This window comes from Triticum aestivum, chromosome 2A, assembly GCF_018294505.1.
Source record: "Triticum aestivum cultivar Chinese Spring chromosome 2A, IWGSC CS RefSeq v2.1, whole genome shotgun sequence".
Taxonomy (NCBI): Eukaryota; Viridiplantae; Streptophyta; class Magnoliopsida; order Poales; family Poaceae; genus Triticum; species Triticum aestivum.
In genome coordinates, this window is record NC_057797.1 from 621,573,627 (window position 1) to 621,586,508 (window position 12,882).

Genomic DNA, 12,882 nt, shown 5'->3' on the forward strand with positions numbered 1-12,882 from the left:
GCCCCGTTCATCCGTGATAGCATTTGAAGCAAAAACCCTACCATCGGTAATATGCTTCCTCGACCTTGCCCACCAATCCTCCAGATTATCTACCACTGTTGGCAAGATGGAAGTATCTATGCCGAGTCTCCTAAAGCTTAGGAACCAGACATGTCGAGCAAAAACACACTGAAATAGAATATGGTCCACAGTGTCCTCCTCCTGATCACACAGGTAGCAAACTGAAGTCAGATCCTGCAGCCCGTGTCTGAATCTACGGTCCGACGTCCGAAGACGATAGTGCAAGGCCAACCATATAAAGATCTTGCAAGTGAGCGGTGCCCAGCACAGCCATATTGCAGGTGCACATTGAAATCTCATGCTCCCTTCACATAGCATCTTATAAGCAGAGCTAGCCGTATGCATGCCCAAGGCATCCCATTGCCAGACCGACTTGTCCTCCTCAACGGGAGTGAGATCCACATCGACCAGTCTATCCCAGAGATGGATGAACTGAATCAACCCCTTACTCGACATCTCTCCTACAATGTCCGATGTCCATGCATGTAGATGCATCGCATCCTTTACGGTCCTTTTGTTCACTACTTGTGTCTTGACCTTGTCCATATTTAGGGGAGCAATTTCAGCAATACGAGCTCCATTTAGTCAGCGGTCTCTCCAAAACACCATACTGGATCCCTCCCCTAGCTGCCAGTTGACCAAGCTGTCAAACGTCGTCGGAACTTGCTTGTCGGAGGTGAAACTTAGGACTTGCCAAGGCCGCGAGCTGTAAGTACCTTGAGCCATTCCCACCGCAGTCTAAGAGCGATCCCATGTTTGTGCAAATTTATAACTCCAAGCCCTCCCAGACCTTTAGGGCGGAAAACCCGCTGCCAGGCAACAGCACACTTCCCTGCATGAATGGTGTCAGATCCAGCCCAAAAGAATGCTCGGCGCCCCTTGTCCACCCTCTCAAATGCCCATTTGGGCGCTTCTGCCACCATTAAGTGATGAGTGGGGCGAGCTCAAACAACCCGATTGACCAAAATAAGACGGCCCGACCTAGTAACCAGACCCCTCTGCCATCCTGAAACAATCTTCAGAACATCATCCACAATTGGCTGTCACTCAGAGCGGGTGAGTTGTCTGATTCCCAATTGAAGCCCGAGATATTTGAATGGAAACTTCTCCTTTTTCCACGGCAACGCACTCTTCGCCAATTCCTCATCTTCCTCTTCAGCGCGAATCATAATGGTCGAAGACTTCGCATAGTTAATCCTAAGGCCCGAGGCCTCTCCGAAGATCATGATTATCTCTTTGACAAACATCAAGTCAGGTCTCGATGGTCTGATAACACAACATCATCCGCATAAAGCAAGAGGCGCTGCATAGGTGTGCATCCTGGAATAAGACGTGCATTAAGTTACAGAAGGAGTAGCAGATAAAGCTCTTTGTGTTTAATAAGTTTCTCCCAGGAGCAACTCAATCCAGAAAATTAACAGTGACTTGCTCTCCTCCTACTCTGGCTCAAAACAAACCAAGTTTATTAAGATTCATGCACTCACGTGTACCACATCAAAAGGTCGTTGGTATGAATTCTGGGTTAGCATCTGATCGATCTAATAAAAACACACTGAAAAACATCCAGACGTTTAGAGCAACTCTAATGGAGTGACCCATTTTATCTGTTTGGGTCATCCGGACACAAAACACAGCCCAACGGGGCGACCCAAACGGACGTCCGTGTCCGCATGTTGTCCGTTTGTCCTCCCTCCCGACCCAAATTGAACGTAAAAATGGGCCATGAATGGGTCCGCGGCGGACAAAACGAGCGCTCTCGTCGTCCGCTCTCGTCCGCTGTTGCCCCCTCAGGTGTCCGCCCTGGCCTTACTAGTCAGCGACACCGCACGGTTCGCTCGACAGGAAACTGCAGGCGAGATCCAGCCACGGGCGCTGTGCAGCGCCTGCGCCTCCACGGCGTCGGCCTGGCGGGCACCCTCGCCCCGTCGCTGGCGCGCCTCCCCGCGCTCAAGTCCGTCTCGCTCTTCGGGAACGCGCTCTCTGGCACGATCCCGGCGGGCTACGCGTCCCTGGCGCCCACGCGCCGCCGGAGATGAACTACATCTCCGTCCGGAGCAACGAGCTCTCCGGCCTCCTCGAAGCACCACCTCAAATCCCCGCTGCTGCTGGTGGTGGTAGTGGTACTAGCCCGTCTCTCTCCTCTGGCGGAAGCGGAAGGACGGAGGCTTCTCTCCCCAGGCAGGGCAGCGGAGAGCGAGGGGGCGGACGCACGGGCGGAGACGCCGGAGAGAGCGCGCCACCCATCGGCGGCTGCGCTCCCGTCGCCAAGCTGCAGCCCACGCACGCCGGTGGCGGAGGCCGCGGCGGCGGGCCGGTGGTGGACACGGAGGAGCGCGGCGCATCGAGGAAGGAGTCCATGCCGGCAGCCTCGCTTGTCCGCTTTTTGGTTTTGTGCGTTGGGTTCACCCACAAGCTGTGCGTGCAGTGCCGGTCCCCGAGTTTCGAAGGCCCCGGAGCGAATTCAATGAATGGGCCCAACGGCGGCAATGGAGGAATTTTCTAATTTCATATATTGATAGATAAATTCTTGCAAAGCTATAGTAAAGAATGATATTTTTTCCTAGTGTAACATAGGATGAAGTGTCTTAGTTCAAGTCTAAATCAAATTTCATAAAACTTACATACATATATTGGAAAAAAGAACTGACATGCTAACTAACCTCCAAGTCTACAATAATCATGAGATCCAATTAACTTATTTGTTCGTTTCCTCTTTCTTCTTTTTATCAGAACCACGTAAAATATTATTTGGGCAACATGTATGCAAGAAAAAGAGCAAAGTCAGCTAAACGTTGCAGTAAAATTAGTGAAATCCCATGCTCTTTAGCTATCGAAATCTAATCTTCAAGGACACCTTGAGTTGAGGGCCAAGTTGGCAAGACTAGTGACCAAACTCTACTATTGTAAGAAGAAGAACATAAATTTATCAAAGTGTAAGATTGAGGGCTAAGAGAAATTCGTTAGAGATTTATCTCTGCTATTCCTTGCGAATGCCCTAGTATCCGGCAGCCGCTACCGTAGAGAATCAGTCGCTCGATCGACCAATATATGTGAGCGTACGACAGCATACCATTTTTTCTGAGGGGTTACAATTTATTTTTTTGAGAGGGCGCTGGCGTGCAAATAGGAGGAGGCAAAGAGCCGCTCGCCCTGTGCAGCCGTGCTCAATTCTAGCCAGTAGTCGTGCATTTAGGCATCTCAGCAGTTGGGCTTTTGTTAGATGATGGTCCTTCCCTGCGTATAGGTTTTTTCTTCCATAGGCTGCACCACTAAGGTCGGGGCCCCTAGTTTGGCTGGGCCCCGGGCCGTCGCTCCTGCTGCCCTGGCCCAGGGCCGGCCCTGTGTGCGTGTCCGCCCCATGTCCGCTAGACGGACGGATGACCCAAACAGACAAAATACGAACAAAATCCGTGTCCGTTTGGGTCACTTCATTGAAGTTGCTCTTATATCTGCATGCAGGAGTATGTATTATTGGAGGTAGGCGGAGGACATCACCTCTTTTTCCTTTCGATGAAACGCAGGACATCACTGTTACCACTATTTCGCTCTGCCATTTTCCATCTTTTCCGAAGGACGGGACTGGTCGGCCTGAAACCGATCTCGTCTCGTGATCTCCCTTTCCCTCGCCGCGACATCTCCGCCTCGGCCTCGACACGTAGTCCGCGGCGCAGATACGCTGAGTCGACGGCGGCGAGCCCCACCCGAAAGCCAGGATCCGCCTCCGACGAGTAGAGTAGGTAGCTGCGGGCTCTCCATGTGACAAGACAACGCGGCCGGCCGACGTCGCCGCGTTCATTCGCGCACAACCAACCATGGCAGATTCGGGGGCGGTGCAACGGCCGACCTCGCAACGCCCGTGTGGTTGCCGGTTCAAATCCGGGGGACAGGGACGGCAGGGCGCCCATGCCGGCCGCGCCTGCCGGTGCACCGCTACCGGGCGGACACGCACGTACTGCGCCCCGGGCCGACGGTTAGGCCAACTACATCGCGCAACTCCAAACGAACATCCGTTTTGTCCGATTTTTGTCTCTTTGGGTAGGGATTTGAGGTCGTGTACGGGCCTGTGCTGGAATGCGGCGGCAGTGCGCCCAGCGCGCGGCCGCATCCTTTTGCCCCATCCTGTCCGCGTCTATTTAAAAAAAAAGGACATTTCAAATGCCAAGCCCCAGTTCATGACCCGAGTTCATCACGCCGGCAACAAAGCCAGCAGCTTACACGACCATCGCCGGCAACACAGCCAGCGGCCGGCAACACAGACAGCCTCCAAAATGAATAGTTGTCCTCGTCGGCAACACAGCCAGCGGCCGGCATTGATCTTGACGGCCGCTCTCCGTTCCCTCCTCTTCGCCGATTCCGCGTCCAACTTGGCAATCTCCTCCGGCGTGTACTCCGACCGCGGCTTCCTTGACGCCTTCTTCTTCACCTTTGTGGTCGGGTCGACGGCCAGGCCGCCGGAACTCGGCGGGGCGTTGGCCATGGACGGGGGAGAGAGGGGGGGGGGGAGGGACGTGGGAGGGTTTGAAGGAAATGGCGCCAAATGGCCGTCGGGAGGTTTTTGGTTTCTCCTACCGACAGGCGGGCCAGGGAAGGACAAGCGCGCGCGTCCCGCCCGTCCGCGCGCTGTCCGTTTCACCCCAAAACCGGCGCAAGTTTGGGCCGGGGATGGGTCGAAAGCGGACACAAAGCGGACAAAAATCCGTTTGCTCCCGCGCGCTGGGCCGCCTTTTTTGTCCTTTTTATCCCAAACGGACGGGGGCGGAAAGAATAGGGTCGCGCGGTGGAGTTGGCCTTACATGCGGCGTTAGGTGAGGCTGCAGGCATGCTGACTCGGTGCTGCGTGGGGCTGACTCCGAACACGACGTGTAGATTTGTGGGTAGGGTTAGGGTAGCACGAGCGGAAACTTCGATGGGTGGGCAAGCTCGGCTTGGAAGAGTACCAACTGCCAAACTGTTGTTAGCTATGCCTAGGCTTTAGCGGCGTTCTGGTCGATCTTCAGTGAAATGGCTGTGAGTGAGTCATGTTTTCCCTGGTTCCACGTCGATGAATTGATGGATCGTGGTTGGGGGGTCCATTGCGGCAGCGATCCCGGGAACAAACTCTTGCCGCCCTTGCGTTGGACCGTCAACAATCCTACAAACCTTGAGGATGTGTGCATATGCATGGTCCACGTGCATGCAGATATACGGTCTACATCTACGTGCATGCATGTTACTGATATTATGATACAGTAGCATACTGTCCGAGTGCAATGCACGATACGAAAGTCGTCTGCAGAGGCATGGCATCGATCCCTACAAGAAAACTGGTCCCTGCACTGCACATCGGGCCCGGCCCTTGTTGCCCCCGACACGGCGCCACCCGCCTTTACCTGCAATCCGGTGGGAGCGAGAATGTGCAGGCACATGGGGCGCTTCCTGGAAAGCGGCAGAGAACCCACCGCACGTAGCCATCTCGCCATGGCCATGCCCCGATCCCGTAGAGAAATCTCGAATCGCGCTTTCGGGCAAAATGAATATACCGCACCTGGCCCTCCCATGGAAACGGAAAGGGGGCAAGGCCGTCTCCAAGGGGCGCCAAAGCTCCGCCTCTCTCTGGCTAGGTTGGCCAGGCCGAATTAGCTATGGGATGACGCGGCCACGAACGTGGACGACCGCGCGCGCCTTTCTGATCCGCCGGTGACTCGGCCGGCCCGGCTGCTGACTCCGCATGCCCGCTGCCTTTGCCAAAAGGATCCACCACCGCGCGCGCGCGGCCGCCTATAAAAGCCCGGCCACCGCAGCGGCACTCCGGTACCAATCCCCGATACCTTACTCGCTAAGTTAACCCACCACCAACACCACCACCAGCGCAGCGCAACGCACGGCGGACCTAGCTAGTTGATCGATCGTTCTTCGTCGAGCTTTCTGCAGCAGTCAGCCAAGATGAAGTCCAGCAGCGGCGGCCATGTCGTGGGAGTCCCGGTGACCTCCAAGGCGTATGGGATTGAGGAGAAGGCGCCGTCGGCCAGGGACGGCCAGTCGTTCAGGAAGGCCGACGGCGATCACCTTGCTGTCTCCTTGACGAATCCTAGCCCCTACACGTCTTTCGGCTACAAGCACAGTAAGTCCCAATCATGCATGCATGCATGGCCATATTGTGCAATCGGACTTAATCCGATGCATGCATGCAAGAGCAAAGATGTTGAGGCTTATGCTAATTAAATTGTGTGTTGATTCTGCAGGCAGCAAGGGTCAGGTTGTCCACTGGGTGAGCAAGCTGAGCAGAAGGGCGCAAGGCTTCCGTGAGCATGGTAAGTAGCACGCACTCGATCGTGCATACATGTTTCTTCTGCAATCCAACGTCTGTTAAAAGTTGATGCGTGAAAGGCGCTTGTATTCTGACCAACATTGTTCACCGTATGCAGTGACGCTGGGTCCCAAGATATCGGAGACCGTGAAGGGGAAGCTGAGCCTGGGGGCCAAGATCCTGCAGGCCGGCGGGATCGAGCGCGTGTTCCGGAAGGCCTTCACGGCCGAGAAGGGCGAGCGGCTGGTGAAGGCGCTGCAGTGCTACCTCTACACCACCGGCGGCCCCATCGCCGGCATGCTCTTCGTCTCCACCAAGCGGATCGCCTTCCGCAGCGACCGGCCCGTCACCGTCACCTCCCCCAGGGGCGACGTGGCGCGCGTCTCCTACAAGGTGGTCGTCCCGCTCAAGCGGATCGACAAGGTGCGGCCCAGCGAGAACGTCGACCGGCCGGAGGAGAAGTACATCCACGTCGCCACCGTCGACGGCTTCGAGTTCTGGTTCATGGGCTTCGTCAGCTACCAGAGGTCCTGCAAGTACATGCAGCAGGTCATCGGCGGCGTCGCGGAGCTGCAATGACTAGCCGGGCGGCGCGGTCCGCCGGAGGAAGACGTACGCGAGGCCCGCCGTTTGTTCCGTCGGCACGATGAGAAGTGGAGTTGTGGGCTGCTGCTGCTGCGCCATCTTTTGCTGTAGAGCAGTAGTAGTAGCCCTGGCTGGAATTGCTCGATCTTATTTCGGATCGGAGCAACTTGGATCCTTCCGCGTACGATTTGGATTGGCTTATGTTTTTCCAAGCGATTGCTTAATTTGTACTAGGATGGGCAAAGAAATTAACCGTGCTGCGTGTGAATGAATGGAAAGGCAGTTGTTCAAAATTACTATTCTTATCAATGATCTTAATTCTTAAGCAACCTAGACTTACCTCGGCTCAGCACACATTAACAACGAGCGTGCTCAATAGAACTCTAGCTGCCCTAACAAAAATGAACTCTAGATAGAATTAAATTTCAAAGTTGGCTGATAGTTGGCTTGTAATGATCTTGAGTCGATCTCAGACCTGTTTTAGAAAAATAAAAATACTACAAAAATCTCATGCATGATGATAATCATGATTATGTAAAATTTGGCAATTATGTGTGTTTCTGTGTAAAACGCAAAAAAAATCACGCCTATCAAAGATAATGATTTTTTTTTCTTTTGAAAACATAAGACAAATTATTCTTATTTTCATCCTCTGTCTCCAAGATAATGTACCTACTATTGTACTCGAGCTATGTAGTCAAAATAGAAATAGCTGGCCTTGCTCAAACTCGCCTAACTATTGAACCGAGATAAAAAGAAGCTCATACTCAACCAATTTTCTTTTGAGTCGGTCTTGAGTCAAGCAAACTTTTTTTTTGCACTTGAGCAGTTCACGAGCCTCGGGCATTTCTTGCAACCCGTTTTGTCTCGACTGACGGTGTTGTGCTCAAAAGTTTTTCTTTCACATGTTCGACTTCTTGTTCATGGGCTTCTCAGGCTGCCAGGTTTACTTGCACCATTTTTTTAGACCTACTTTCTTCACTCAATAAATCTGACCTGGCCAAACGGGCCGGCCCATCGCGGCACGGCCCAGCCCGTGCTAATCGTGCCTGGCCCGCCGTGGCACGTTTAATAGCCGTGCCGTGCCGTGCCGGCCCACGGGCGTGGCTCTCTGGCCCAGGCACGGCCTGATTATTAAACAGGGCGGCCCGTGGCACGATTAGCACGCTAGCCCATCTAATTTTTAGCCTGTTGGGCTGTATTTTAGGCCTATTGGGCTGTAATATCGGTGCTTTTAAATATTTGAAAGATCGTCTTTGGAGTAAGGTTCAGGGCTGAATTGAACGCACTATCTCCTCTGCAGGGAAAGAAGTGTTGGTGAAATCTGTGGCACAGGGAGTCCCGGTTTTTTCTATGTCCTGCTTCAAGCTTCCGAGAGGTTTATGCGAACATCTGAACATGCTTATTAGAAAGTTTTGGTGGGGAAGTAAGGAAGGAAAACAGAAGGCTCACTGGGTCTCTTGGAAAACTATGACGCAGCCCAAGTGTTGGGGAACGTTGCAGAAAATTAAAATTTTTCCTACGGTTTCACCAAGATCCATCTATGAGTTCATCTAAGCAACGAGTCAAGGAGAAGAGTTTGCATCTACATACCACTTGTAGATCGAGTGCGGAAGCTTTCAAGGGGATGGTGATGATGGAGTCGTACTCGACGTGATTCGGATCACCGATGACCAAGTGCTGAACGGACAACACCTCCGCGTTCAACACACGTACGGTACGGGCGACGTCTCCTCCGTCTTGATCCAGCAAGGAGGAAGGAGAGGTTGAGGAAGACAGCTCCAACGGCAGCACGAGGCGCGGTGTTGTTGGTGCAGCAGTACTCCGACAGGGCTTCGCCAAGCACGTACAGAGGAGGAGAGGTGTTGGGGAGGGGAGGGGCTGCGCCTTCAATTGTGTGTCGCAGCCCTCCCCTCACCCCTCTATATATAGGAGGAGAGGGGCAAGGGGGCCGGCCCTCTAGGGGAAACCCTAGAGGGGGGCGGCGGCCAAAGGGAGAGGGAAAAAGGGTGGCTTGCCCCCCAAGCTAGGGGGGCGCCCCCTTTAGGGTTTCTCCTCCCCTTGCCCTAGCCGCATGGGCCTAGGTGGGGAGGCGCGCCCAGCCCACTAGGGGCTGGCTCCCTCTCCCACACAGCCCATGTGCCCCCCCCAGGGAGGGGTGGCCCCACCCGGTGGACCCCCGGAACCCTTCTGGTGGCCCCGGTACAATACCGGTATGCCACCGAAACTTTCCGGTGTCCGTTTAACCACTTTCCATATATAAATCTTTACCTCCGGACCATTCCGGAACTCCTCGTGACGTCCGGGATCTCATCCGGGACTCCGAACAACATTCGGTAGTCACATACAAGTCTTCCTAATAACCCTAGCGTCACCGAACCTTAAGTGTGTAGACCCTACGGGTTCGGGAGACACGTAGACATGACCGAGACGGCTCTCGGGCAATAACCAACAACGGGGTCTGGATACCCATGTTGGCTCCCACATGCTCCTCGATGATGTCATCGGATGAACCACGATGTCGACGATTCAATCAACCTCGTATGCAATTCCCTCTGTCAATCGGTACGTTACATGCCCGAGACTCGATCGTCAGTATCCCAATACCTCGTTCAGTCTCGTTACCGGCAAGTCACTTTACTCGTACCGTAATGCATGATCCCGTGACCAAACACTTGGTCACCTTGAGCTCATTATGATGATGCATTACCGAGTGGGCCCAGAGATACCTCTCCGTCATATGGAGTGACAAATCCCAGTCTCGATCCGTGTCAACCCAACAGACACTTTCGGAGATACCTGTAATGCACCTTTATAGTCACCCAGTTACGTTGTGACGTTTGGTACACCCAAAGCACTCCTACGGTATCCGGGAGTTACACGATCTCATGGTCTAAGGAAGAGATACTTGACATTGGAAAAGCTCTAGCAAACGAACTAACCGATCTTTGTGCTATGCTTAGGATTGGGTCTTGTCCATCACATCATTCTCCTAATGATGTGATCCCGTTATCAACGACATCCAATATCCATAGCCAGGAAACCATGACTATCTGTTGATCACAACGAGCTAGTCAACTAGAGGCTCACTAGGGACATATTGTGGTCTATGTATTCACACGTGTATTACGATTTCTGGATAATACAGTTATAGCATGAATAATAGACTATTATCATGAACAAAGAAATATAATAATAACACTTATATTATTGCCTCTAGGGCATATTTCCAACAGTCTCCCACTTGCACTAGAGTCAATAATCTAGTTACATTGTGATGAATCGAACACCCATAGAGTTCTGGTGTTGATCATGTTTCGCTCGCGAGAGAGGTTTAGTCAACGGATCTGCGACATTCAGATCCGTATGTACTTTGCAAATTTCTATGTCTCCATCTTGAACATTTTCATGGATGGAGTTGAAACGACGCTTGATGTGCCTGGTCTTCTTGTGAAATCTGGGCTCCTTCGCAAGGGCAATAGCTCCAGTATTGTCACAGGAAAGTTTGATCGGCCCCGACGCATTGGGTATGACTCCTAGGTCGGTGATGAACTCCTTCACCCAAATAGCTTCATGTGCTGCCTCCGAGGCTGCCATGTACTCCGCTTCACATGTAGATCCCGCCACGACGCTCTGCTTGCAGCTGCACCAGCTTATTGCTCCACCATTCAACATATACACGTATCCGGTTTGTGACTTAGAGTCATCCAGATCTGTGTCGAAGCTAACGTCGACGTAACCCTTTACGACGAGCTCTTCGTCACCTCCATAAACGAGAAACATGTCCTTTGTCCTTTTCAAGTACTTCAGGATATTCTTGACCGCTGTCCAGTGTTCCTTGCCGGGATTACTTTGGTACCTTCCTACCAAACTTACGGCAAGGTTTACATCAGGTCTGGTACACAACATGGCATACATAATAGATCATATGGCTGAAGCATAGGGGATGACACTCATCTCTTCTTTATCTTTTGTCGTGGTCGGGCATTGAGCCGAGCTCAATCTCACACCTTGCAATACAGGCAAGAACCCCTTCTTGGACCGATCCATTTTGAACTTCTTCAAAATTTTATCAAGGTATGTGCTTTGTGAAAGACCTATGAGGCGTCTCGATCTATTTCTATAGATCTTGATGCCTAATATATAAGCAGCTTCTCCAAGGTCCTTCATTGAAAAACACTTATTCAAGTAGGCCTTAATGCTGTCCAAGAATTCTATATCATTTCCCATCAAAAGTATGTCATCTACATATAATATGAGAAATGCTACAGAGCTCCCACTCACTTTCTTGTAAACGCAGGCTTCTCCATAAGTCTGGATAAACCCAAACGCTTTGATCATCTCATCAAAGCGAATGTTCCAAATCCGAGATGCTTGCACCAGCCCATAAATGGATCGCTGGAGCTTGCATACTTTGTTAGCGTTCTCAGGATCGACAAAACCTTCTGGCTGTATCATATACAGCTCTTCCTTAAGATAACCGTTAAGGAATGCTGTTTTGACGTCCATCTGCCATATCTCATAATCATAGTATGCGGCAATTGCTAACATGATTCGGACGGACTTAAGCTTCGCTACGGGAGAGAAAGTCTCATCGTAATCAATCCCTTGAACTTGCCGATAACCCTTAGCGACAAGTCGAGCTTTATAGATGGTGACATTACCATCTGCGTCCGTCTTCTTCTTAAAGATCCATTTGTTTTCTATCGCTCGCCGATCATTGGGCAAGTCAGTCAAAGTCCATACTTTGTTTTCATACATGGATTCTATCTCGGATTTCATGGCTCCAAGCCATTTGTTGGAATCTGGGCCCGCCATCGCTTCTTGATAGTTCGAAGGTTCATCGTTGTCTAACAACATGATTTCCAGGACAGGGTTGCCGTACCAATCTGGTGCGGAACGTGTCCTTGTGGACCTACGAAGTTCAGTAGCAACTTGATCCGAAGTACCTTGATCATCATTATTATTTTCCTCTTCAGTTGGTGTAGGCATCACAGGAACATCTTCTTGAGCTACACTACTGTCCTGCTCAAGAGGTACTACTTCATCGAGTTCTACTTTCCTCCCACTTACTTCTTTCGAGAGAAACTCTTTTTTCAGAAAGGATCCGTTCTTAGCGAAAAAGATCTTGCCCTCGGATCTTAAGTAGAAGGTATACCCAATGGTTTCCTTAGGGTATCCTATGAAGACGCATTTTTCCGACTTGGGTTCGAGCTTTTCAGGTTGAAGTTTCTTGACATAAACATCGCATCCCCAAACTTTCAGAAACGTCAGCTTAGGTTTTTTCCCAAACCATAATTCATACGGTGTCGTCTCAACGGATTTAGACAGTGCCCTATTTAAAGTGAATGTAGCTGTCTCTAGAGCGTATCCCCAAAATGATAGTGGTAAATCGGTAAGAGACATCATAGACCGCACCATATCTAATAGAGTGCGATTACGACGTTCGGACACACCGTTACGCTGAGGTGTTCCAGGCGGCATGAGTTGTGAAACGATTCCACATTTCCTTAAGTGTGTACCAAATTCGTGACTTAAGTATTCTCCTCCACGATCTGATCGTAGGAATTTTATCTTTCGGTCACGTTGATTCTCTACCTCATTCTGAAATTCCTTGAACCTTTCAAAGGTCTCAGACTTGTGTTTCATTAAGTAGACATACCCATATCTACTCAAGTCATCAGTGAGAGTGAGAACATAACGATATCCTCCGCGAGCCTCAACGCTCATTGGACCGCACACATCGGTATATATGATTTCCAACAAGTTGGTTGCTCGCTCCACTGTTCCGGAGAACAGAGTCTTGGTCATCTTGCCCATGAGGCATGGTTCGCATGTGTCAAATGATTCATAATCGAGAGACTCCAAAAGTCCATCAGCATGGAGTTTCTTCATGCGCTTGACACCAATGTGACCAAGGCGGCAGTGCCACAAGTACATGGGACTATCGT

General features: G+C 51.4%; 1 protein-coding gene across 1 annotated transcript; it reads left to right on the top strand.

Moving 5' to 3' along the window:
• Positions 1-5,617: 5,617 nt before the first annotated feature.
• On the top strand, positions 5,618-7,260 carry LOC123185729 (GEM-like protein 4). Its single transcript, XM_044597559.1, has 3 exons — positions 5,618-6,160; positions 6,282-6,350; positions 6,465-7,260. The coding sequence occupies exons 1-3, from the start codon at positions 5,983-5,985 to the stop codon at positions 6,923-6,925; spliced, it is 708 nt and encodes a 235-aa protein (XP_044453494.1). The 5' UTR covers positions 5,618-5,982; the 3' UTR covers positions 6,926-7,260.
• Positions 7,261-12,882: the final 5,622 nt, after the last annotated feature.

Coding starts and splice junctions, on each gene's coding strand:
- LOC123185729 (XM_044597559.1), top strand. CDS start 5,983: ATGAAGTCCAGCAGCGGCGGCCATGTCGTGGGAGTCCCGGTGACCTCC. Junction 6,161..6,281: donor GTCTTTCGGCTACAAGCACA/GTAAGTCCCAAT, acceptor TTGATTCTGCAG/GCAGCAAGGGTCAGGTTGTC. Junction 6,351..6,464: donor GCAAGGCTTCCGTGAGCATG/GTAAGTAGCACG, acceptor CACCGTATGCAG/TGACGCTGGGTCCCAAGATA.